This window comes from Mustela nigripes, chromosome 16 (assembly GCF_022355385.1).
Source record: "Mustela nigripes isolate SB6536 chromosome 16, MUSNIG.SB6536, whole genome shotgun sequence".
NCBI classification, from domain to species: domain Eukaryota; kingdom Metazoa; phylum Chordata; class Mammalia; order Carnivora; family Mustelidae; genus Mustela; species Mustela nigripes.
Genome location: NC_081572.1, coordinates 56,375,068 through 56,400,814, shown reverse-complemented (window position 1 = coordinate 56,400,814; position 25,747 = coordinate 56,375,068). Strand labels below are relative to the sequence as shown.

General features: G+C 45.3%; 1 protein-coding gene across 1 annotated transcript in view; it reads left to right on the top strand.

Moving 5' to 3' along the window:
- CFAP52 (cilia and flagella associated protein 52) overlaps nucleotides 1-25,747 on the top strand; it is a 36,604-nt gene that overhangs the window by 4,195 nt on the left and 6,662 nt on the right. Inside the window, exons 2-10 of the mRNA XM_059379408.1 lie at nucleotides 3,064-3,263; nucleotides 3,706-3,842; nucleotides 6,275-6,403; nucleotides 8,881-8,980; nucleotides 10,029-10,145; nucleotides 12,109-12,209; nucleotides 14,990-15,160; nucleotides 21,232-21,380; nucleotides 24,065-24,210. Coding sequence (XP_059235391.1) covers nucleotides 3,064-3,263; nucleotides 3,706-3,842; nucleotides 6,275-6,403; nucleotides 8,881-8,980; nucleotides 10,029-10,145; nucleotides 12,109-12,209; nucleotides 14,990-15,160; nucleotides 21,232-21,380; nucleotides 24,065-24,210 — 1,250 coding nt within the window. The remainder of the gene's footprint in view (nucleotides 1-3,063; nucleotides 3,264-3,705; nucleotides 3,843-6,274; nucleotides 6,404-8,880; nucleotides 8,981-10,028; nucleotides 10,146-12,108; nucleotides 12,210-14,989; nucleotides 15,161-21,231; nucleotides 21,381-24,064; nucleotides 24,211-25,747) is intronic.

The following is a 25,747-nucleotide window of genomic DNA, read 5'->3' as shown; positions in this document are numbered from 1 at the left end:
GGGGTATCTGCTGCCTTTGATCAGGTCTTAAAGGGGCGGAGGCTTCCTCTCCTAACTCATTGGAGGACAGTTCAGAGAAAGGTGACATCATTGCTCAGAGGGGGCCAGAAGTGCCCACCCAGAGCTTCCCCTCTTCAGGACTGGGGCATAAGAATGGAGCCCAGTGGGAATAAGAATTCCTTAGTTCATGTCTCTTGGTCTGGCCTAGCTACTGGTCCTGTCTCTTTTTCAAGTCTGATTTTCCATACTTCCTACCAGTTCTGTGAGCTTTTTCCTTCCAAGAAATTATTTTTCCCTTTAAGTTCTGCCAGAAACGACCTTTCTTGCTAGCAACCAGGAGCCCTAATTATCAAATGCAAAGAAATAAATCTGGAGAAATACACATCTTTGTGTTAACAATGGTATGCAGGGGGTAGTGTAGGGCTCTTTTAGTTTTATCATAAAATAGTTGAACAGAAATTTAGGATGGCACAATGAATACAGAGTATTGCATGCAGAATTAGCAAATTTTGACACTTTTTCTTATTTGAGTTAGTATTTTTAAGAAAAAAAAATCACATTTTCTGTTCTTTCTCCTGACACACTATCATATCCTTTCTCCCTCTTTGGAGACAACCACTTTCCTGAAGGTAATGTGTACTCTTTCTAGCTATGTTTTTACATTTTACTGTACATGTAAAATATTAAATATGCTATATATAAATAATTTATAGCACAAAGTTGCATATTTCTATATTTTATAGAAATATCATCCTGGACACATTCTGAAGCCTGCTTTTTTTTTTTTTCTTTAAAGATTTTATTTGCTTATTTGACACAGAAAGAGCATAATCAGGGTCCTGCAAGCAGAGGGAGAGGGAGAAGTAGGGAGCCTGATGCAGGGCTCGATGTGGGGCTCCATCCTAGGACCCCAGGATCAGGACCTCACCAAAGGTGGCTGCTTCACCACCAACTGAGCCACCCAGGTGCCCCATATTATCAGCCTTTTTAATTGTAGCCATTTTGATGGAGAGGAAATGGTATCTCCTTTGAGATGTAATCTGCATTTCCTTGATTACTTGCAGAGTTGCCTGCCTTTTCATATGTTTATTGGCTTTTGACTTTCCCCCCTCATTAGTTGCCTGTTCCACATCCTTGGCTCATCCTTCTGTTAAAGCCCTTTGTGTCTTTCTTATTTCTCTGCCATAGCTCTTTGCATATTCTGGGTAGGATGCTTGTCTGTCTTGGCCATTGCAAATATCTTCAACTGGTTTCCGTTTTTCTTTTCATCTTGTCAAGTGTCACTAAAAACTTTACATTTTTAACATAACTGGACAAATGTATTGGCCTTTTCTGTTAGCATTTGCTGTTTTTGTGACCTGTCGAAGAAGTCCTTTCCTACAACTTGTGTACACGTTGAGTCTCGTTTGTCACAGTTGGGTCCTTGATCTATTCGAGATGTACTGTTTGTGGTTGGTGTGAAGTTGGATCTAATTTTACATTTTCCCATATGGATAGCCATATGATTGCTTATAAGGTAACTACAACTGAGTAACTCTACATATAATGAGTAAATCACTCCCAAAGACACAAACCTTAGTCTTTTGAGAACCTACTGCATGAAAAAGGAATGACCTCAATTAAAGCAAGAGAAATCATTTATTCAATAAATATATTTGGCAATTTGAGAAAAAAAAAAATCTACTTAGCTCCCGGAATCACATTATGGACCAAAATAAATTCTAGAGGGAGTTAAATGTAAGAGATGAATTCACTAAAAGACCAGAAGATGATATTAATAAATATTTATGACTCTTTTGATGGAGTAGGAAATAGCCATAGAACAATTTTAAAATACCCAGGAATAAACATACCAAGAAATGTGTGAGATCTTTATGAGGAAAAATTGAAGTTGAAAAAATGGAAAATGCCACTGGAAACCCTGAAGGGAGACTTTGGAAAAACACATCCTACTTTTAGAAAGAAGATCGAATGTGTTATTATAAAAATTATTTTTCCTTAATCTACACCTGGAATACTATTCCACTTGAAGTGATTTTTAACTGATCAAACTGACTTTACAGTTTATACTATAAAACACTATCAAACACAACCCCAGGAATTCTGACCCATGTTGAGTGATAAGGAAGGACTTCTGTCTATTTCATATTAAAACATTTAGCAAAGGTTTGCAGTTCTTGAGATGGTTCTTGGCAAATACCTAGAGGATGGGGGGTTGGGGGATGGGGTCTCACACTGAGAGGGCCTGACTTCTTTAGAGTGCCTGGTGGTGACTTAGAACCAAATTATTTTTATCCAACTTCTGCAGTGACTTCACATTCCTCATGCCTCTGCACTTGCGGAGACAGGCACTCAGGAAATCTGCTTCTCAGCATTACACACGTGGCCCTGGGGCCTCGCTCTCCAACAGTGACATTGCTGGACCTGCGACAGGATCTCTGAGAGCTTGTGAGAAATGCAGAATGTCAGCCCTTCTCCAGACCTCAGATCCGAATCTGCATTTTCACCAGATCCCCTGGCAATTTTATACTTGTTAGGGTATGAGAAGTGGTATACTAGGCTGACCTTGTCGGTTGAATAAAATTACATGTGTGTTACACACACAAAACACACTTACTTTAGTTGAAATCAGGTTTATTCCAAAAGCATTCTCTTTTCCGTTCAGTTTTTTAAAAATTGGCCACTTTACCAAATTATTACTATTTTTTTAAAAGATTTTATTTAATTCTTTGACAGATAGGGGGAGTGAGCACAAGCAGGGGGAGCAGCAGAGGGAGAGGGCAGCTGACTTCCCCCTGAGCAGGGAGCCCAACAGGGGGCTCCATCCCAGGACCTGATCCAAAGGCAAACACTTCACTGACTGAGCCGCCCCAGGCGCCCCCTAACTGTTTTGTTTTAAGTAAGCTCCATGTCAAACCCCAGGGCTTGAATTCACAACCCAGAGATGAAGAGTCAGCTGCTCTACGGATGGAGCCAGCCGGGCGCCCCTAATTACTACTATTTTTATTTTTACTTACTTATTTATTTTTTAATGGCTACTCTTCTTTAACCTCTCCCTTTCAGGACACGTGCCCACGGGCCTGAAATGCCATCCTGACCAAGAGCATCTCATTTACCCTCTGGGCTGCACGATCCTGATTCAGGCAATTAACACCCAGGAACAGAATTTCCTGCACGGTCATAGCAACAACGTCTCCTGTGTGACCATCTCCAAGAGTGGGGTTTACATAGCCTCCGGACAGGTCACGTTCATGGGCTTCAAGGTGAATGCATGAAAGACAGCTCCCTGGCAATAGATAGTGAGGTGCCCCCCCGCCCCCCAGAAACCCGGCTCCCTCTCCAGCTCGGCTCTGTGCTGGCACACATCCTTCCTCTCCCTCTTCTTCCCTTGGCCTCCTCTTTGATCTTGTCTTCATTCCCCAGGCCTGAGGATAAAGTATTTTGGTGTTCACACCGGACCCGGCAGCTTGCAGACTGATAACGCTCAGGAACTGAAAAGTCCCTGCTTAATTCATTTTTATTTTTATTTTTCTAGTCCTTGCTTCTTTTAAAACTGTTGCCGGTTTCTCACCGTTGTGTGTGTTAAGACATGATCTAATTTCCAGAAAAAGTGCAATTACTGATTATTTCTCGCCCAGACGGGGAGCTCTCCCCTCAGAGCCTTTGGAAGCTGGGCTGTGTTCTGATGTGTCTTCTTGCCCCCAGGCAGATATCATTCTGTGGGATTATAAGAAAAGGGAGCTGATTGCCCGGCTATCACTTCACAAGGGCAAAATTGAAGCGCTGGCCTTTTCACCAAACAATTTGTACTTGGTGTCCCTCGGAGGCCCAGATGATGGAAGGTAATGAACTCACGTTAATCTCTAGGTATGTTCTGCGTCCTCTCCCCATGGACATTCTCTGTTGGCCTGTCCCTGTTCAGCTGTGTGTCCTGTGCAAAGCCTATGGTACCACAGGGCCAGAGTTCTCAACCTGAGATGCTCATTGCAAACCACGGGGGAGCTTTATTGTTTTAATTTATTCATTTGAGAGAGACAGACAGAGGGCACAAGCAGAGGGAGATGGAGAAGCAGACTCCCCGCTGAGCTGGGAGCCCGATGTGGGGATCGACCCCACAACCCTGAGATCATGACCAGAGCCAAAGGCCATGCTTGACCAACTGGGCCACCCAGGCATCCCATGGGGTGTTTCAGAAATCCCGGATACCTAACTCCACCTCCAGGGAGCTGGATTTGATTGGCCTGGGCTTTAGGCGGCCTCAACGCTTCCCAGGCGATTCCAACATGCAGCTGAAGTTGGGCACTTTTGCTGTAAAAGAAAGATGACATCATCATCATCAATGACAACAGTTGATTTGGCGGTGGGGTGAACACCTTAGTATTATCACCTTAACTCGAAGTGGGAGCTCCGGGGTCATGTGACAGGTGATAAACGAAGGCCACCAACTGGTAAGTAGTAGAGTGGGGAGAACCACCCAGGCAGTGTGACCCCAGAGGTGGTGACATTTTTTTTTTAAAGATTTTATTTATTTACTTGCCAAAGATCTCAAGTAGGCAGAGAGGCAGAAGAGAGAGAGAGAGGGAAGCAGGCTCGCCGCTGAGCAGAGAGCCCAGTGCGGGGCTCCATCCCAGGACCCTGAGATCATGACCTGAGCCAAAGGCAGAGGCTTGACCCACTGAGCCACCCAGGCACCCCATCCTTTTCCATGGTTTATAAAGAAAGGATATTGTCCAGCTACACCCAAGAATTCAGAATTCATATCCCCTCCAGCATGAGGAGTTCTCTCCAGGAGCACTGGGATATTTTTTTTTTTACACCTTCATTGAGATATATTTCACATACCATAAAATCCACCCATGTAAAGTATATGGCTGTATACTTTTTGGCATAGTAGTTATCCGAGTGGATTCCTTCCTTTCTTCCTTTCTCCCTCCCTCTCTCCCTCTCTTCCTCTTCTTTTTGCTGAAATATTTCCCCAAAGACATTTTTTACATGTCAAGTGGTATAACCACCACCACAAACAATTGTAGAACATTTTAACACTCCAAAAAGAGACTTTCTGCCCATTAGCGGTCCTTCCCTGTTCCTGCTCTGCCCTTACCCTCCCAGCCCCGGGCAACTGCTCCTCTACTTCCCATCTCCCTAGATTTGCCTGCACTGACTGGCTCCCCTAAGTGGGATAATACAATAGGTGGCCTTTTGCAACTGATTTTTTTTATTAAGCACAGTGTTTTCAAGGCTCATCTGTCCAGTAATACTCCACTGTATGGCGACACCACATCTTCTCCATCAGTTGATGGGGCTCTGGGTCTTTCCTACCTGGAAGCTATTATTCATAATGCAGTAATGAACTTCATGTGCAAGACTTGGTGTAGATGTATGTCATTTCTCTTGGGCATGAGGGACTTGGTTTTAAGAGTGTTTTTTGAGGGGGAGGGGGATATGCCTCTCAAGTTTTCCACTTCCCCTGTCAATTTCCTACTAAGAAAAAAAAATTATGGCTCTTATGTTACCTCCTACCTCCCCATTCCTACCCATCTTGGTTCCACCTGGATTTTAGACGCCCTGTGATAATCCCTTCTACATGGAGGAAACCAAAGTTTGTAACATCCACATTCCTTTTTCTTTATCATTTTGATTCGGATGTTCCCCCAGCATTTGTATTATTGTCTGAACACATTCAGTTTAAGGCTAAGTTGTGTGATTGCACCAGAAGAAAGGAAAGGGAACCCAAAGCAGTACTTCTCCAATTGGGGTCCGCAGACCAGGAGCACCGGCATCACTGGGGACTTTTTTAGAAAAGTGAGATCTCAGTCCCATCCCCCAGCCCGCTCACTCAAGTTCTGGGGGTGAGTCCCGGCAGCCTCTGGCCAAGCCTGCCATGTGACTCTGGTACATGGTCACATTTGCGAGCACTGCCTGATGTCATCCTCTTTGTTGCGCTGTTTTTTTTCTGGAATACTTCTCCAAGGAAAACTTTTTACATGAGAGAAATGGGTGGTAAATTTTTATGCCTTGCCTCTCTGAAAATGTCTTTACAGCTTCATTGATGGGGTCCCTGGTTTCCAGCCTCCTTATCATTTTCTGTCAAAGCCTTTGAAGTGTCACCTGCTTGTCTTCCAATATCCAGCGTGACGCCAGGGACGTCTGGGGTTCTATGTAATTCTTTCATTCCTTTTCTTCCTTTGATTCTAGAACCACTAAAAAAAAACTTGTTTCTTCTCTTTGAGAGCCTGTCTCCCCCTGACTTTTTCGGTCCCTCTTGTTTTGGCAGTGTGGTCGTGTGGAGCATAGCGAAGAGAGAAGCCATCTGCGGCAGTCCCGCGGCCGGCCTCAACGTGGGCAATGCCACCACCGTGCTCTTCTCGAAGTGCCGGGATGAGATGTTTGTCACTGCTGGGAAGTACGTGCCTGCAGTCAGGGTTTTCAGTACTCGTAGCAAGGTCGTTCCAACTTGGGGGAATTCAGTATCAGCCCTGCGACAATACCTTACGTCCTAATTTGCATGATTTCGTAGTCCTTAAAAATCCTTTTAACGGGAGTTCTTTTCAATATGGTTATTTGAGAATTCTGTGTTTCCTAACCGTAGAGGGCTCTGCTCCCCTGCTAAATTCATTCTGGATTCTGGTCTGTTTGTGACTGATAACACCCCACCTACAACTCACGCTCGCAGTGCAACGTGCACAATTGCACGGATTCACTTGCTGGTCCACGTTTCTCAGCACCTGCTCTTGATTTAGGTCTTCTGAAATGATAGCTCGCAAGCGAAAGGGCCAGGAAGCTTCAGATGTTCGGCTCTTAGCCACATGAGATCATTTCCGGTAGGGTCAGCTCATAACCAGCTAATGAGGACCAAGCTGAAGGCCAGCATCTGTCTAAGAAAGACAGCAGCGAGAGCAGGTCTGGAGTCTGAGTTCAAGGTTAAACCTGCAGGAAAGCATCATCTTTCCTGTGGCCGACCAGTTAAAAGTTCCGAACGCTGTGAACGTGGGGTCAACGTCCATGTTGGGTGGAACTCTCTGTTTCAGCTCGTCGTGGTCTCCCTCTGTGAAAGGCACACACCAGGGGCTCCTTTTCCAGCCAGAGTGAGGGATTGCTCATGTCTGCTGTGTGTCCTGTGCCCTCCTTATGACACGCAGCATATATTTGTTCCAGGGCTAATTCTGAGGACAGGTTTATTTAGTGGCTGTGAACCTGGCTGGCTGAACGGGAGCCAGCCCCTAAGGAGTGAATCTTAGTAGGAGAGCGCTGTGAGCTGGAAGCAGGTGGTGGTGTAACCCTGTCTTCCGCAGCCACTGGCGACCACACAGTGCGTTCCTGGGTTACAGCCTGGCTGCAGAAGGCTGTGCGCGATGAGGGCCCCACTGGTCCTCAGCAGCTTGGCTTTGGCTGTGGGCATCAGCCCACTCTGATGTCCACGGACAGTGTTCCTCCAGGGGCCAAAGCTTGAATCAAAGCTGCCCCCTTCCAAACTTTTTCTTTTCCTTAGAACAATCTATGTTGTAGATGGGCTTTAACTGGGTATGACAGTGGTAAGTGAGAACAAGGACTCTTAAGGAAGACTTCAGGTCAGACATCCACAGCCGCCTCCGTGATGCTTCCAACTCCAAATATTCCATGATAACGCCCCCCACGGGAGATTCTGCAAATTCCGATTTGACATCCAAACGACGTCTGCCAGGAAGGCCACGGAGAAGCTGGTTTTGTTTTTGTTTTTTATTTTGTTTTAATTTTGAAAGTACTCAAGAGAAGTAATCAAATAAGAAATAGATTCATATTCAGGGATGCCTGGGTGGCTCAGTCGGTTAAGCGGCTGCCTTCGGCTCAGGTCATGATCCCAGCGTCCTGGGATCGAGTCCCACATCGGGCTCCCTGCTCCGCAGGGAGCCTGCTTCTCCCTCTGCCTCTGCCTGTCACTCTGCCTGTCTGTACTGTCTCTATTCCTCTGACAAATAAATAAATCTTAAAAAAAAAAAAGAAATAGATTCATATTCAAATAAGAAAGTATTCAAAATACTTATTTAAGGGCACTTACTATGTGCATAGCTCTGGAGGTTAAAAGGAAAAGGAAAACTGAACTTGACTGATCTATTTTTTATTTTTTATTTTATTTATTTATTGGCAGTTAATTTATTTTAGTAATCTCTGCCCAATGTGGGGCTCCAAACTCAAACCCCAAGATCAAGAGTCACGGGCTCTTCTGACTTAAGTCAGCTGGGCAGTCCGGTCAAACTATTTTTAAATTAATCTTTTCTGCCTTTGACTATTAGCTTCAGCTGTTATGTTGACCGTGATACATTTATACAGTTATTAATATTAACATGCAATGATTAAATGCCAACTGTATACCAAGTCTTATGTCAGATGCTGATTTTGTATGGCTCTAAGGTTGCTATTTCTCATGAAGAGAGAGGACTCTCCGTGATGAAGCACTTCCCTTGTCCCTGAGCCAGGAGACAGATGCGTGGGTCGATCCAGGGTCACAACCTGAGACGAATTAGCATCTACCTAACTGAGCCACCCAGGCGCCCTGATCGAGTGAAAACTTTTAAGTAGAACACGAAGCCTAACAAACCCTCAGAAATATCCAGTTCTCCTCTCTTCAGCCCCCTTTTCAGGGAAATGCAGAAAACAGAGAAGAGATCAGGAGATTCTTTTTTTTTTTTTTAAGATTTTATTTATTTATTTGACAGAGAGAGAGATCACAAGTAGGCATAGAGAGAGGGGGAAGCAGGCTCCCTGCCGAGCAGAGAGCCCAATGTGGGGCTCAATCCCAGGACCCTGAGCCGAAATGAGGCTTAACCCACTGAACCACCCAGGCGCCCTGAGATCAGCAGATTCTTAAGTGCATATTCCTTTGATTGTGTCTCTCTTCCTTAGTGGGACAATCCGAGTGTGGGAACTGGATCTCCCGAACAGGAAAATCTGGCCAACTGAGTGCCAAACGGGTCAGATGAAAAGAATAGTCATGAGTATCACAGTAAGTATTACTCCAAGTGTGATTGTCCATAATTATTGGAACCAGGTCCTGTTAATAATATTGACTGAGGGGTGTGTGTGTGTGTGTGTGTGTGTGTGCGTGTGCACATGCGTGCACACACATTTTGCATACTTAGGTACATGTACCTTGGGCTGAGCGTTGAGAGATGAGGTCTGGACCTCGAGGATGCTGATTGAGGGGGTGCAGGTGAGGGCGAGTCTCACTTCCAGAGCTCCCTTTAGGAGCTGGAGAGGAGCTGCCTAGACACAGCCCCGGGGGAGTCTTGTTTTACCAGGACTTGGGCTCTGCCACTGGACACCAGATGCCTGCCTCCCCTAGACTGAAGCCGTGTGTCCAGAATGCACTCCGTGGCCATAGCCCCTCCTGATGGCATTGGAATAGGAAATAATTCTTCTTTTTTAAATTTTTATTTATTTATTTGAGGGAGAGAGAGAGAGAACACAAGCAGGAGGATCAGCAGAGAGAGAGGGAGAAGCAGACTCCCCGCTGAGCAGGGAACCTGATGCGGGACTCGATCCCAGGACCCTAAGATCATGACCTGAGCCGAAGGCAGACACTTAACAACTAAGTCACCCAGGTGCCCTTATTCCTATATCTTTAATGTGGACTCACACACTCATACAGACAACTCCATTCTCCACTGACTTGTTTCTCTTATCTACCACATCAATGTTTTATGCAGATAGACTTTGGAAAATATGAGATTAAAGCAAACACAAGGCACCCTTCAGAGGTATCTTCAGAACCAGGACTGGCAGGCTATCTCTGCATGTGTATCTAACATTAGTTAGATAGAAATCCCCAGGCTGGCTGGAGTCCCGTATTTCCTCCACTTCCCAGTTTGGCCCTGATTCTGCGCCCTGGGCTCTTCGTGTCCATCCTAAAGTCCGAGGAAATTAAAGGAGTCATGAGCGCCTTTGTAGGTCTTCCTGGGGCCTCAGAGAAAGTTTGTCCCACCCCGATCCGGGCTCAGGGGCATCCCTGAGAAAACATAGGTCTTTAGGCCTCTTTCCTCTCTGATCCCCAGATGGCCGCCGACGACAGCTTTTTCTTCCTTGGCACCACAACTGGAGACATTCTGAAAATGAACCCGAGGACCAAACTGCTGGCAGACACTGGGCCTGCGAAGGACAAGTTCAGTCTGGTGAGTAGAGCTCACCAACGTCTGTCCTGCCCTCCTCTCTTCTGACGATTTCTTCCCTCTCCTGCAGCACAGACTTGCGTGAAGAGTCTGTGGAAAAAAGAAAAAAGAGTGTGTGGTGTCCAAGGCCACACTGAAATTTGCAAAGTGCAATGACTCATTACTGTCCAAGGCCTCATCTCTGGTTCGTATGCAGAGCAAGGGTATTCCACGGGGTCCCCAGTGAGGGGATCAGACCACACCAAACACAGGGCCATACATACACATACAGAGGTATGTAATTTTTGTCCTAATCTAATAGCTAGATCTTAAATTTTAACTTTAGCCAGCGCTGTAAGTCATAAGCAAAACCTAGAAACTGTGGATTGTTTCTATTTTGCAGAGTTCCTAACAATTCTGGTTAAAAGTCCAGAAAGACCTCGATATTTAAATCAAAATAAAAGCCTACGATCATAGGATCGTCTTACATATTAAGTGATGCTGTTTCCGGGACCCCAGAAAGTAACTGGGGCTGTCTCTGCTAACCTTTGAATCTGAGAGCTTGTGGTAGGTTCTGCACCTGCCTGTCTCATGTCTGATAATAGAACAGATGGTTCTTGGCTCCAGTACCTTCCCACTTAGCAGATATTCTCAGGAAGACGTGAAATCTCGCACCGTGTTCCTAGGGAAGATGTTAGAGTTTTCTTAATCATGCAAGCTTAATCATGCTCAAGCTTTTAAGGGCGTACGTAAGAATAAGAGGATACCATAGTGTGGGTAGAGAAGGGTTTAGAAATAATCCGCTCTTTCAAAGCGCTCCATAAAACGCTATGGAGGAATTCCGATCTGGATATCTTGGGCACCCTCCCCCTCCAGCACTTGGGATCTGAGTGCCTTTCCCATACAAAGAGCCCAGCGGTCTCAAGTGTTCCTCACCCTTCGGGTACTTAAGTGACCTTGAGGGTAGCACTAAGTCCTAACCATTTAGGCATTTGGGGCTGATGGTAAATTCCACAAAGCGGTATCCATTCCAAGATGCCTCTTATACACATGGAAAGAAAACAATTCTTGTGGGATGAAGGGACAGGAGGTATCATTGAAGACATTTGCTTAGAATATTCTGTGATCTTGGGCAGTTACCCGTTTTGAAACTCTACTTAATGGTCGCTCTGTGGTTAGAAGGGTAAAAGGATGGGAGTGGTTTCGAAAGGACCTGGTAGGCATACAGTGCTAACATGAAGACACAGGTGCTGATGGGCACGAAACTAATATGAAAAACAGTGCACAGGACCCCGGGATCATGACCTGAGCCCAAGGCAAGATGCTTAACTGACTGAGCCAATTAACTGTATTATTCTTGAAAGCTTTGAGATGAAATATTGGCCACATATGTTTTAAAATTAGAACTTCAAAAATAAAATAAAATAAAATTCATAATGGGTGCTATAAAATGACCATCGTATCTCCCCAAACTTGGAAGATGGCTTTGAACTTAACTGCGTCTATTATTGGCAAGATTACGTCCCACATGCTTCAGTTCAGAAACTAGAGTCTCCGAACAATAAGGGCTCTTTGTGCTTTCCTGGGATGTCAACTATGATCTCTTTGTAGTATAAGAATTATGTTCTGGCGCAAGCAGGAGGCACTGAGGAAGTAACGTTGCCCATGCCTCTATCTTCGTCTCTAACTTCATGGGAGCTGATAGGAAATGTTAATTTCGAACACAGTCACAACTGGCAAATGGTTTTACATGGAGGAGGTTTGATGAAGCGTGCTGGCGCCTTGTAGGACCAGGGGGCAACTTCTGGCACGTGAGCTCCTTGCTGGCACCGAGCCCTGGTGTTCAGCCTCAGGGTTCCTCCCAGGCAGTGCCTTCCTGCATTTCGTCCAGGCATGGCCATGCCCCGTGCCCTGGCATCTGCTCGCCCACTGATTCTTAACAATGAAACCATTTGGCCTTTCTCTCAATGTTGTTCCTCCCCCTTAGGGAGTCTCTGCCATCAAGTGCCTGAAGATGGGGGGTCTGTTGGTGGGTTCTGGAGCCGGATTGCTGGTCTTCTGTAGAAGCCCCAGCTACAAACCCATCAAGTAAGTTCCAGACTCCATGGGGTCTGGAGTGGGGGGAGCAGGGGAGACCCACCAGGAGGTCTGCCTAAGGCTGGTGATGATACAATGTTGCCAAACTGACACTTGATAAAAGAATTTCATCTTACCATCCAGATGAGTGGTTGGAATCACAACAGCTGATTTCCCTGCCAGTGGAAAGACAATAGCTTGTGTTGAATCAGGCCAGAGTCAGGCCAGAGTAGTCCACGATTACCCCAGGGGACCTTGCCCTTCTACTAAATGTACCAGTTATTATTCTGTTAATACTTGGAGGAAATAAGGTGCTGCTTATAAGATACCCAGCAAATAACCTCACATTCCAGCCTTTCAAAATGTGTTTATTCAGTGGAATTTATTAAGCAATGGGTCCCTGTTCTGGCTCAGGCACTCTGCTGGTAGTGAATTCATTTAAATACAAGTTTTAGTAGAAATAGCCAGCACTCCCCAGCTACTTCCATGTACCATGTACTTTTCGTGGACTATCCATCGAATCAGTTGAAACGAAATGACATAAAACTTTACCCATTGTCATTAACGCGTATTTATTGAGTACCTCTGGCCAAACCAACGTGCCAGGTGCTATACGAAAAAATAAAATGAGATGCCATCTTTGTCCTCCCAGAGCGGACAGTCCAGTTTGGGGATAAGGTAATATACATGTGAAATAGTCCTTGTAATACAAGATAATACATAAACACAAATCCCATGATCCAGAGTGCCATGGCTATTATAGAGATCAGAGAAGGGGGTGGCCCCACTGGGGCAGTGGGGTTGGGATAGATGCGTCCCAGAAGAGCAGAGGTGGAGGTTGAGGTCACCTTCAACCTAGCCAGACACCCCCTAGACATGTTCCTTATGGCCCCCCTAGCTCAAGGGGAGCCAGGGGTGCTGGCGTGTAGCGTGTCGAAAAAGCATCAGCCGTCTTCATTCAAACACATCTGGGCTATGCATGCACCGCGTACCGGATTGTGTCCTAGGGGCCCTTGGGAGACAGCCACAGCTAAAGCAAACAGAAACAGAGGGAGAACTCCCTGCCCCTCATGGAGCTGACATTCCAGCAGGAGGAAAGACCGTCAATAATAAACCAGTAGTTATACCCTCTTAGAGGGTGACAGGAGACAAATGGAGTTGCAGGGACATGAAGGGGGGTTGGGGTTTGAAAGGGGACAGGAGAGAGGTCGCAATTTCAAATTCTGGGTTCCGGATAGGTCTTGCAAATGCATCTGGACCAGTTCTATGTTTGTGTGGAGGGGAGGAAGACCAAGAGGTGATGTACATGAGCGGTGTTGGTCGGGCTCCAGATATATGGAGGGACTATAAACAATTAACCCCTTCATGTGTGAACGCCTCATTCCGGACACACAGATGTTCCCACTGTGATGAGGATGATGAATGCAAAGCCGTTATCACAGGGTTTGCTCTGTGCCTGTCCCCACCGTAACCCTGTGGGATAGCGTAGCCTCCTGTGGTTGCAGTGGTTCCTGCCTTCTTAGGTTTTCGTGGGCTGAGAAAGCAGCTCTCATGCGGAGTCAAGAAGTAGTAGGATGAAGCAGACCCCTGGGGTTCAGGGACCCCTGGCCTCACCCCTGTAGCCCTGGGTTCCACCTTGTCTTATAGGGAGCCCAGATGTCCACAGCCAGTATTTCTGTCGGCTACTCTCTGGGTCCTCGTGGGCATTATCTCTGATCCTTGCTGCGACCCTGCCAAGGAGAAATTATTTTGTGCCTGAGCGAAGTGGGGCCGGGAGATTTCCGGTAATCTATCCAGGTTCAGGGAGCTCTAGTTAGTCAGTGAAGAAGCCGGGACGGAACTCAATCCTTTCTCCATTAACCGTTCTGCGTCCCAACAACAAATAGATCTTTGTAAAATACTGCCTTTCCCACGCTTATCCCTTGCACAAGCATCTCCACTGCGTTCTTACTGTCTAAACTAAATTAGTTGCAGAGCAAGGTTGGGTTTTTAAGATGCGTTCATTTATATTACTCTTTTTTTTTTTTTTTTTTTTTAAGTTCATACTCGTTAGATGTTTGGGAAGCAGAGGGATTTGAAATGTGGATAGAGAGAAGAGAGCCACTATTAACATCTTGTTATTTCCTCGTTTTGTGTTCTTCGATTACATTTCAAAACGGTTGTACTTCCTTTGGGTACAAAATTTTATTTTCTGGTTTATTTTTACTTAAGGCAAACGTCATAAACATTTCCAATATTAGTATCTTTTTAAAAACTACTGTGCTAAAATATGCAGAAGCTTTTAAATGTGGTTTTACTGGTGAGGCAAATACCTTAAGAAGTTGCCTGCTGTCCCATAGATGATTTAACTGCTGCCTTTCAACTGGATATTTAGCTTGCTTCCAACCTTCAACTCTTTTCACTAAGGTTATAACCTTTGACATAAAGGTTTCCCCTCCCCATTGTAGGATTATCTTCTACAAATGGAATTAATAAAGTATTTAATTGCCATGATCATTTGTGCCCATTGCTTTCCTGGAATGTTCCCTCTGTCCAGATCCTGCCTGTGTCCCACAACCCATTTTAGACTCTCTCCCCCTGAGGAACCCTCCCAGCCCCCCACTACTGTAAACTGTGCTGGCCTCTCCCTCTGCTGACCATGGGCCCCCAGTATTGTGAGTCACTCCTGCCTTTCCAGTCGTGTCCCCTCCCTGAGGGCATGTCCCCAGGTCCTACACCTGATTTCTATCCTCTGTAACAGTCCTTCTCACTGACTGAACGAATCTACTTCACCTTCTTGCTTCTCCATAAAGGAAAATCCAGTTACAAGGTGGCATCACATCAATCACACCTCGAGGGGAAGGACACCAGTTTTTTGTGGGAACAGAAGAATCACACATTTACCGCGTCAACTTCACGGATTTCAAAGAGACTCTCATCACAACCTGTCACTTCGAAGCTATCCAGGACATTGTCTTTCCATTGTAAGTACAAGAGCAAAGTCTTTTGGCTCCTGAAATCAGTGAAAACATGGAGGTCTGATGCAGTGTGCCAAGAAATTTAATTGTATCTTATTCGTGCATTTCAACATGTATTAATACGATTATGATCTTCCATCCTTAAATTTCTCAATTATAGTCAGTTGTCTTAATAACAATTATCATCTAATATTAATTATAATAATTAGAAATATAACACTGGTGCTTTATTATTATTTAACAACTATTATTAACAATAATTATGTCTGTTGCCTTCACCCTGTGGCTACATTAATTTTCACAGTTCAAATCTGGGCTTCTTTAGAACGTTGGCTTTTCTTTCTTTCTTTTTTTTTTTTTTCAGATATATGCATATTTTACTTTTATCAACTCTAAATATGTACCTATCTAGAAGGTTGGCTTTTCTAATAAGGCCATCATGGAAACTTTTCTGTTTTCCCAGGGCTGTCTGGTGAAAGCTTGTTAGTGCCCTTTTCCAAACTTCTTTCAAGTCATTCATTCATGCCTTTCGGGTCTTCCAGACTTGGCGCACTTAATGGCGGTGGACACAAGAGGTCTTCTGGACCTCTCGGTAGTCTTCTGGATTTCTTGGTAAATCCCATCTGAGACAAGTGAACCAACCAACCACCAACAGTTTCGATATCAAAAAAGTCTAGTTTTCCATTACTTGCTCCTGAAACACATTTTGTCTCTGGTGACGTTCATCCCAGGAAGCTGACCAGATGGTTTTGGCTCTGACCTTCCTCAGTATGTAGCTTGAATTTACAGAACTCAGGGTCATTGGTTTATGGGTAGTAAGACTCGCTTTGAAAACTGGATGCTTACGATCATGAGATGGACTTTGAAGTTGGCAATTAGCTTCTTCCAAGTGTTTTGTTTATTTTAAGTAAGCGCCATGCCCAGCATGGAGCCCAGTGTGGGGCTGGAACTCACAACCCTGAGGTCAAGACCTGAGCTGAGATTAAGAGTTGGATGCTTAACCGACTGCACTACCTAGGCACCCCAACAATTAGGTTCTTTTAAATGTTTCTAATGGTGAAAATGGCCAGTGCTTCCCACCAGGGGGATCCTTTTTGGAAACTGTTTGGTTCTTTTCTTTCCATCTTAACTTTTTTCCTCTCTTTCTAAGGAGTTCGGTAGAATCAATCTGTAAAATTATTTGGCCTTGGGGCCTTTTATAAGAGAAGATTTTTAATTATCTTTTCAAATCCTTATAGTTATTGACCTATTCAGGATTTGTAACTCCTCTTTTTTCCCCCTCCTCCTTTTTCTTTTTCTTGAAAACCAGCTTTATGGAAATAGAATTTACATACCATAAAGTTTACCCACGGAGTGTGTGCGACTCAGTGTGGGTCTTTTTGCATATTTACAGAGCTGTGTGACCAACACCATAATCTAACTCTAGAAGATTTCATCATCCCAATAAAAAACCTATTAAGAGGCACTAACCATTCCCGCTTTGCGCTCTCCTCCTCTCTCCCCGTCAAGCTGTGGAGAAAACTGAGCTGAGAGGAAGAAGGCACGGTACATGAGCATCATGTACAAGACTGTCTTTTTCCTTTCCTTGTGGATTCGACTGTATTAATGTGTATGGTTTTCAGTTGCCAAGGCATTGATCTGCAGGGAAGAAGTGTGTATGGACCAAGGCAGCCTCTGTGATAGTCTGTGGGCCGGTTTGTCAATTGCATGAGCCAATGTACATTTCAGAGACAATCGCTGTAGCAAAAGATACCATGTCTCTTTCCAACCTATAGGTATTGTTTAGTTTAAAGTAAGTCTCCGTCTTTTCATAGAATTTAGTCAATTCGTACTTACATCTATCTAATAAGTTTATAGATTTTTTTAAAGATTATTTATTTGATAGAGAGACAGATCACAAGGAGGCAGAGAGGCAGGCAGAGAGAGAGGGAGGGAAGCAGGCTCTCTGCGATCCCACTTGGGGACTCGATCCCGGGACCCTGGGATCATGACCTGAGCTGAAGGCAGAGGCTTTAACCCACTGAGCCACCCTGGCACTCCTAGATTATTTTCTACTTAACATGTTACCTTTCTTGTGTGTTTTCTTTTTTTGTCTTTCATTGTGTTGCAATCGTCTTTTTTGGTCCTGCCTTCCCCTGCCCTACTTCACAGGACTTGTTAACTAGTCATTGTATTTTCATTCACTTAGTGATCAGCCTTGATTTTTTTTAATATGCACGTTTAAACATATTTTTCTGCCAAAGACTAGGGTTCACCAACATTTATATCATGTTTTCCAAAGAAGCAAGAGTCTCAAGGTATTTTATTTCCCTCTTTATCTTCCTCTCACCATCTCGCATGCTAACATTGTTTAGAATTTATAGAATTAAGTTTATGAATTGAATATAGAATTACATAGTTATTGTCTTTTGCAAATAATCACCTTTAGATTTTTATTTTTATTTTTTTACCTTTAAATTTTTAAAGATTTATATATTTCAGAGAGAGAGAGAATGAGAATAGGGGAAGGGGCAGAGATAGAGGGAGAGAATCTCAAGCAGTCTCCCTGCTGAGCACAGAGTCCAGTGTGGGGCTGGATCCCAGGACCCTGATATCATGACCTGGGCCATGATCAAGAATCAGCCACCCAACTGACTGAGCCACCCAGAGCTCCTAGTCCACTTACTCTTAATGTAAGTTGTGATATAGCGGTATCAAATCCTCCATTTTGTTATTTGTTTTCTTTTGTCTCATCTGTTCTTTGTTTTATTCTTTCCTACCACCTTTTGCTTTAATCAAAAACATTTGATTAGCCCTCCATTTTAGTTGCTCTGTTGGCTCTCTACCTCTATATCTTTCTTTCCATTGATTTCTTTAGTGGTTGCTCTGAGGATGACCATACGCATTTTTAACATGTCACAGCCTGCAGAGAGTTGACATAGAATGACTTCAGGTAAAATGCAATCTGGGAACTTTGCAACAGTGTATTTCTCTTCCCTTCATTCTTAGTGCTGTTGTTTTCATATATACCTATTAACGTTATAAACCCATGAATTCAAAATCATAATTTTTGTTTTAAATAGTCATAAACTTAAAGTCATGAATATATATGTTATAATTACTTATAATATATCATGAAGATATGTCTTCTAGTTCTTTGTTGCTATTACCTGTGACTTCATGGTATCATCGTTTCCTTTAATGCTCTGAATACATTTTAAATTAGTTGCTTTTAAGTCTTTGCTAATCCAACACCTCGATCTACTTGGAGTCCGTTTCTTTTGACTGCCTTTTTCCCAAAATCATATTTTCCTATTTCTTTGCATGTCTGCTTACGTTTTTGTTGAAATTTCAGCGTGATAGCTAATACACTGTAGTAATTCTGACTTATGTGGTGTTCTCTGAGGATTATTGGCCTGGACTCAAACCGCAGATTTTGTCTTTCTCCCAGAATGCAGCAGCTGACATTCTCATGGCTTCCCACTGCTCCTTTTTTAATACTCAATACTCCTGTGGGCTTGCGGAATTTAGCATTCACTAAATGCAGAATTGAATCTCATCCTCTCTGTGGTTTCCTTGCTCCTAGGGATTACCCCCTAATTTCCAGGTGTTCTTGTGACCTCAGGCCCTGGCTTCTGATATTTTAAGCCTGTAAGGTCCAGCTCTCTGCCCCCCAAGCTGAACACAGTTGGTGAATGTATTCAGTTAAAAAGGCAAAAAAACCCTCTCAGGTTGATCCCATGTAACTCTGTCTTCAAAAATAGACTGCTTAAAAAAAAAAATCAATAGAATTTTTAAAAAAGAAAAGCAGAGTTCCTCTCTGGTCTCTGTTTCTCCTTCCTTTTGGGTTTTCTCCCATGCATGTAGAAGGGAGCTGTCAGATGGAAATTTGGGCAGTGTTTCTAATCTTTTTTTTTTTTTTTTTAAAGATTTTATTTATTTATTTGGCAGGCAGAGAGGCAGGCAGAAGGAGAGGGGGGGAAGCAGACTCCCCGCTGAGCAGAGAGCCCGATGCAGGTTCAAACCCAGGACCCTGGGATCATGACCTGAGCTGAAGGCAGAGGCTTAACCCACTGAGCCACCCAGGCACCCCAAGTGTTTCTAATCTTAATTTAGATTTTACTCTGATGGATCTCTCACTGCCAGGATTTCCCCTTTGAATTTTCCAACCCTCAGCTCTGATCTCTGCACACCATCAGCCAGTAAGACTGTGGTTTTTCCACCACCTTCTTCTGTGGCCACCGGAGCTGGGAGAGTGGGGGACACCCTCAGATTAGCCAGTGATGCGGTCATGACCCATAACCCTTTCTGGCTGCATTTTTACAAGAGCAAACGCTTCTTGACTTCTGTGGACTTTTAAATGTTTTCGGCATCTTCGGGATTTTAGGTTCTTGCTGTCATTAAGGCCATCCAGTGTTTTTAACTGTTGCCTGTGGGAAGGTCTGTGTGACCGTGTCACTGCTCCAACATTACAAGAAGTACTCCTTCCTCGTGATTTTGGTATTTTGTGTTTCTCTCTAGGTTTGTCTCCTCGCAGATTCTATCTGGCTGATTTCTCTTTGTCCTCAACGTTTCTGGTCTATTTGATGATGACCTGTCCTGCTTCCCTGTATCTACCTCTGCATTGTCTACCTCTATCCCCATCTCTGTATCTGTCTCTTCGTTTCTGGGCTTTTCGAGGGGAGGCACGTAGGCCTACGGCGCCATCTTGATCCAGTCAGTTTGGATTTTTTTCTGGAACTTCACCTTTCAGATCCAAAACTAGGGAAAATATGCTCCATGAAAAGCTCAGGTCTGGACTAGATTCCTGATGAAGGAGCCTGTCTATCCAGGGTAAGGGAAGTTTGAGAAGTTCTCTAGGTGCCCTCATTCCACAGTATTTGCTTTTCATGAGGAGTCCACATGCCTCTTTAAGAATTCACTGTCCCCACAGAAGAGGCCCCTCCCATAGAAAACCTCTCTTATTTTAAATAACCGTTGTCTTCTAAGGTTGGCTTGATTTGATCAAATAGAAAGCGTATTGTCACCTCAGCCATCCCTTCCAGGATGCACTCTTTCTAAGGAACTAGTCCAGCATTAGAATTGTTTTTCTTTGAGCCCCAAATTAAATATAGGGAAAAGATCCACTTATTTTTCTATTCATTCCAAAGCAAGTAGGTTTTAAAACATGAGAGAGGGAACTCTCTTTTCCTAAATATGCTTTGGAGGAAATACAGACATTTCTTGAGAAGCACTTAAACCTAAAAGTTAACCTCCATAGAGACTCTAAAGCTATAAATTCATAGTTGTAAATCAGATGACTTTATTGTATCCCAGTAGTACTCCTTTTTCTTATTCAAACTGGAATAACCTGTAATTTTTGACGTAATAGTGTTTTACACTCTAATTACGAGTTGTCCTTTAAAAAAAGTGGGGGGCGCCAGGGTGACTCTGTCAGTTAAGTGTATGACTTTGGCTCAGATCATGATCCTGGGGTCCTGGGGTCAGGTTCTGCATCAGGCTTCATACTCAGCAGGGAGTCTGCCCCTCCCCCCACTCATGCAAGCTCTTTCTCTCTCTCAAATAAATAAATAAAATCTTTTTTTTTTTTTTTTTTTTTTTAAAGAAAGGACAGGCCAATTACTCTGGCTTCACTTCCTTGTCCAGAATCTCATATTTTCTCACAACCAACCAAAGTACTGCTCTAGCTTATCCGCAGACACGAATTCTAGCCCCTGTGTCATTTTTCCCTTTGAAATTATATGATTACTCTATGGGACATGTGAGGTTTAGCTTCTCTTCATATCCATATTCCACAGCTGTGTTTTGACCCCAGGCTACCAGGCCATTTAAAAACTTTGACATTTTTCCTCTTGAGCAACTTTGTCCCAGTTCATCCTCCAGGCAAAGGGCTACAGACGATGGTCTACGGATGTCTATGGATGGTCTACTTGTGGGCATTGAATGCCATTTTACACAAGGGTTCTGTGAGCCCGTGGGGCCCGGAGATCCAGGTGCCCAGCGGGCATCCTTCCCCGGATCCTCGCTCGCTCCATCTGAGAGCCGAGCGTGTACCTTGTATGGCTGCTCTCTTCATTCTCGCGGTGGCTCCTTCGCAGCGGCACTGCCGAGCTGTTTGCCACCTGTGCCAAGAAGGACATCAGGGTGTGGCACACGCTGTCCAACCGGGAGCTGCTGCGCATCACCGTGCCCAACATGACCTGCCACGGCATCGATTTCATGCGGGACGGCAAGAGCATCATCTCGGGTAACGTTGACATTCTTGGGCGTTGGCGCGGGCTCCAGCTGTGGCTTTGGACCTTGCTCTCCTTCCTCGTGGGTCTCTTCGTGTGCACACCCCAGGGCAGCCTCCTGCTGCCCCCCACCTCGCTTCTGATCCCGCCTCCCTGTGGAGTCCCCTTCCAGCCTGGAGACTTTCTGAGCTCAGAATGAACAAAGACAATTCCGCTCCCCCCAACGTTGCTGCACAGAGTGTGTCACTTTCTCTCTGGAAGGAGAATTTATAGCAATTTGATTTATAGCAATTTGATTACCAGACGGATTTGGGGGGTTGGTGAGTACGGGGCGCCCGTGTTAGAAACCCTTCCATTGTTGGAGAGAGAAAAACCTGACTTCAACTATGTTATGCCCCAAAGGGAACCGCTTTTAACTCCATTGATCCTCTTGTGCCAAAATATTTTAACATAAATTACAGACTCCAGTATATTCCACCTCCAAATACTTCAGGGTATATCCCTAAAAACAATGTTTTCCTATGAAACTAAAATTTTATTTTTTTTTTAAAGATTTCCACATATTCATTTAACAGAGAGATCACAAGTAGGCAGAGAGGCAGGCAGAGAGATGGGGGGAAGCAGGCTCCCTGCTCAGCAGAGAGCCTGATGTGGGGCTCGATCCCAGGACCCCGAGATCATGACCCGAGCCAGAGGCAGAGGCTTTAACCCACTGAGCCACCCAGGTGCCCCGAAACTATAATTTCTTAATATCATCTTATGTTCAACTCATACGCAAATTTGTCCAGTGGTGAAAAAGGAAATTCACTTGTTCACATCACTCAGGAAACAGTTAAGTGGATCTTTTTTCCCTTTTTAAGATTTTATTTATTTGAGAGAGCGTGCACACACAAGTATGGGTTGGGGGAGGGGCAGAGGCAGAGGGAGAAGCAGACGCCTTGCTGATCAGGGGGCCCAATGCGGGGCTTGATCCCAGGACCCCGGGATCACAACCTGAGCCAAAGGCAGATGCTTATGCCATTGAGCCACCCAGACCCTCAAGTGTATCTTTAAGTGCAGCCATTGAAATGGTGATGTCAGGAGCCCATATTGCCCCCTCTTTTCCTGGCTATGTTTCCTCCCCGTTGGCTTCTCCCTTGGGAGAACACACAGCAGACACAAGGAGCTCTTGGCTTCCAGCATTTGCCTCTGATGGCCCTCACATCAGGACATTTTCCATCATCTTCACCCTTGTCCTAGCCACCACCATCCCCTAGATTCTTCTAGTACCTTCTTACCAGGGCTCCCTGCCTCTGTTTTCACTCACCAGCCCTCTCCCCTAGTTTGTTCTCAACACAGAAGCTAGGGATCTCTTAAGGTATGAGTCCAATCATGCCTTTTCCAGGGTTCGTGACTCTAATTCCCTGCAGTTGCCCCAAAGTCCCTCCATGACCTTTCCCCTCCACACACACCTTCTTACCTCTGATTTTGTCTCTTACCACTCATCCCCTGTGGCCATGCTTGCTCTTTTGCTGTTCCTCAAGCACATGATACATGGGCCTTTGCTCTGGCTGCTCAGTCTGCCTGGATTCATCTGTCCCCAGGCAGCCCCATGTCCCACTTGGTTCACCCCCGCACTCCCTCAGATCTTTGATGAAATGCAGGATCTTCCATGAACATCTTCTTGAAAATTGTCCAAGTCAAGAGGTGACACTAAAGCCGATAAGAAAGAGCCAGCCCCCATGAAGACCTGGGGGAAGAGCATTCAAGGCAGAGGGAATAGCAGGGGCAAAGGTCCTGGGGTGGAAAATGGCTTGGTGTATTGTAGGAATAGAAAGATGCCAGTGTGTCTGGAGCTTAGTGAGTAGAGTTGGGGTAAAGGTTGAGGGAGAATGGTAGTAGATGAAGGTGAAGAGCTAGCTAGGGAGCAGAGAGTAGTTACCACGGAGAGTAGTCACCATGGGGGAAAAGGAGTTGGATTTTCTTCGTTAGTGAGAATGACTTTTGAATCTTGGTTTTTTTTTACTTTTTTTTTTTTTTTTAGATTTTATTTATTTATTTGACAGACAGAGATCACAAGTAGGCAGGCAGAGAGGAGGAAGCAGGCTCCCTGCTGAGCAGAGAGCACGATGCGGGGCTCGATCCCAGGACCCTGGGATCATGACCTGAGCTGAAGGCAGGGGCTTTAACCCTCTGAGCCACCCAAGCGCCCCCCTTTTGAATCTTCTTGATTGAGGGGGTGACATGATTGTAGATGCACCCAGGCCCCCACATAGGTAATTGATTGAGGGAAGCAAGAGTCAGGCCAGAGAGGAAGCCGTTACGATCATCCAGGAGAGAGGTGCTTGTGGCTTGGATGAGTGTGGGCCCAGTCGAAGGATTGGAAAGTGGCTAGATTTGAGATGTTTTTTAACTGTAGAGTTGGGGCTCGCTGATGGGTTAGACTCGGGTTGGGTTTGGTGGGGCCGGGTAGATGGAATAGAGAGGAATCAGGGATGACTGTGAAGTTCTTGGACCTAGATGGTTGATGGCAACCTTTTTTGGAGAGTTAGGGGAAGGAGGGATAGGATTCCTGGCAGCTGTGGGGGGCTGGCCTCTCTCCTCCATCACCACCACGGCTTCCTGGTCCTGATACCTTTATGACTGAAGAGCGCCAGGGTCTGCCCAGAGAGTGGGAGCGTACTGATCCTACCTGCCTTTTGTTCCCCTTCTGTGCCAGCGTGGGACGACGGTCGAATCCGAGCCTTTGCCCCAGAGACGGGCCGGCTGATCTATGTCATTAACAACGCCCACAGGATCGGAGTGACAGCCATCGCTACTACCAGTGACTGTAAACGGGTCATCAGCGGCGGCGGGGAAGGGGAGGTACCATTCTTGAAGGTGGAATCTTTTTCTAGAAACCTCAGTTTAGAGCAACTACCTTATGGAAAGCCACTGGCTTGATTTTTTTTAAACTTTACCCGGAGTCAGGCAGGACCAACGTAAGATTTTGAAGAAACCCTAAAATACATCATAAAGTAATGTTCTAATAATGGAGACACACATCTAGGTATGTTTATTCATGAACGAACATGTAAGATACAGACACGAAAGCATTCTATATGGAATCGCGCTGTGATTCCAAGTTAGTGTTTTGCCAGAATTTTGGAATTGCTTGTTCTTTTTTCCCCTCCAAAGACTAGAGTTATATAGTTGTCTTCATCGTATCTTTTAAAGAAGATGTTATTTTTAGAGTGAATTCTTTCATCTACCCAGATGTTCGACTGTGATTTTAAAGTCGTTACACTTGACCTTCCCTTCGTCCTTTGGAGGAGCCTGAAACCTCTTCCGTTCACACGTTTTTCTCAGCCTCCCCCTCCCCACTCCCCAGCTTTCTCTGCCTCCACCCCCCATCCCAGACTTCCCTTCTCCGGAAAGGACATTTTCTTTTCCTTTCTATTCCTCCTGCTGTTGGAGGAATAACTTAACAGGGAGAAAAAAGATCCAGCATCTTGATGTGGCCACTAGCAGAGTTTGGACCCATGGCTGAGCATTTGGGCTCCAGACTCCTACTGCCGGGGCACAAAGTCCACTTCCGCCACTTCCCAGCTGTGTGACCTGGGGCACGTGCTTTAACCTCTCTGTGCCTCCCTTTCCTGTGCAAAAAGGGAAGATAACAACGGACACTCCCAGTTCACGAGATATTTTGCACTGCTTGGTACCAAGTCTTCAAAATCGGCCGAGCCCACGTGGCGAGTCACGTGACCGGTGTTCCAGAGACACGTCCAGCCCTGGACCCAGCCCTGCTCTCTGCCCACCGCCCCCTCAAGGGTTTGGACCCCTGCTTTCACTCTGCGGCCGCGCTGGTGCCGACCCCCGCAGCATCCTTGGTTGCTCCCTCACCCTTTCGGGGCGTCCACCTTGCTCACGCCCAAACATGGCTTGGACCAGATCATCTGCTTCTGGGGGATGACAACTGCGGGAGGAAATCCTATATTACGAATGCATTCATCGCCCTTGGCAATCTTTTCAGAACACCCCATCATCCCTTCCTCCCATTCCCCACGCAGCTGCTACAGACAGACCTTCCTTCCAAAAGGCATAATCTTCAAGGTCTTTGCTAAGTGCTGGAGACCAGGGGCTGCCGGTCAGCAGGTGTGCACGGGTATGAATTCAGCACTTCCCGAAATACTCAAGCACTTCCATTTTCATTGGTAAATGGCCTCGCCTGAGTTGCAAGGACCCCAGTACCACCATCTCATCCCCTTCCCCCCACAAACACACCTCAAACCCCCGCAATCTCACCGCGAAAGGGCTAGTAACGCCCAGAACATCCAAAGTTCCAGGCCTGGGGGCCCACACCATAGGAGTTAGAAAATTTTAGAAAATTTGAAAATCTTGCTGAAGGCTGGATGTACGCCTC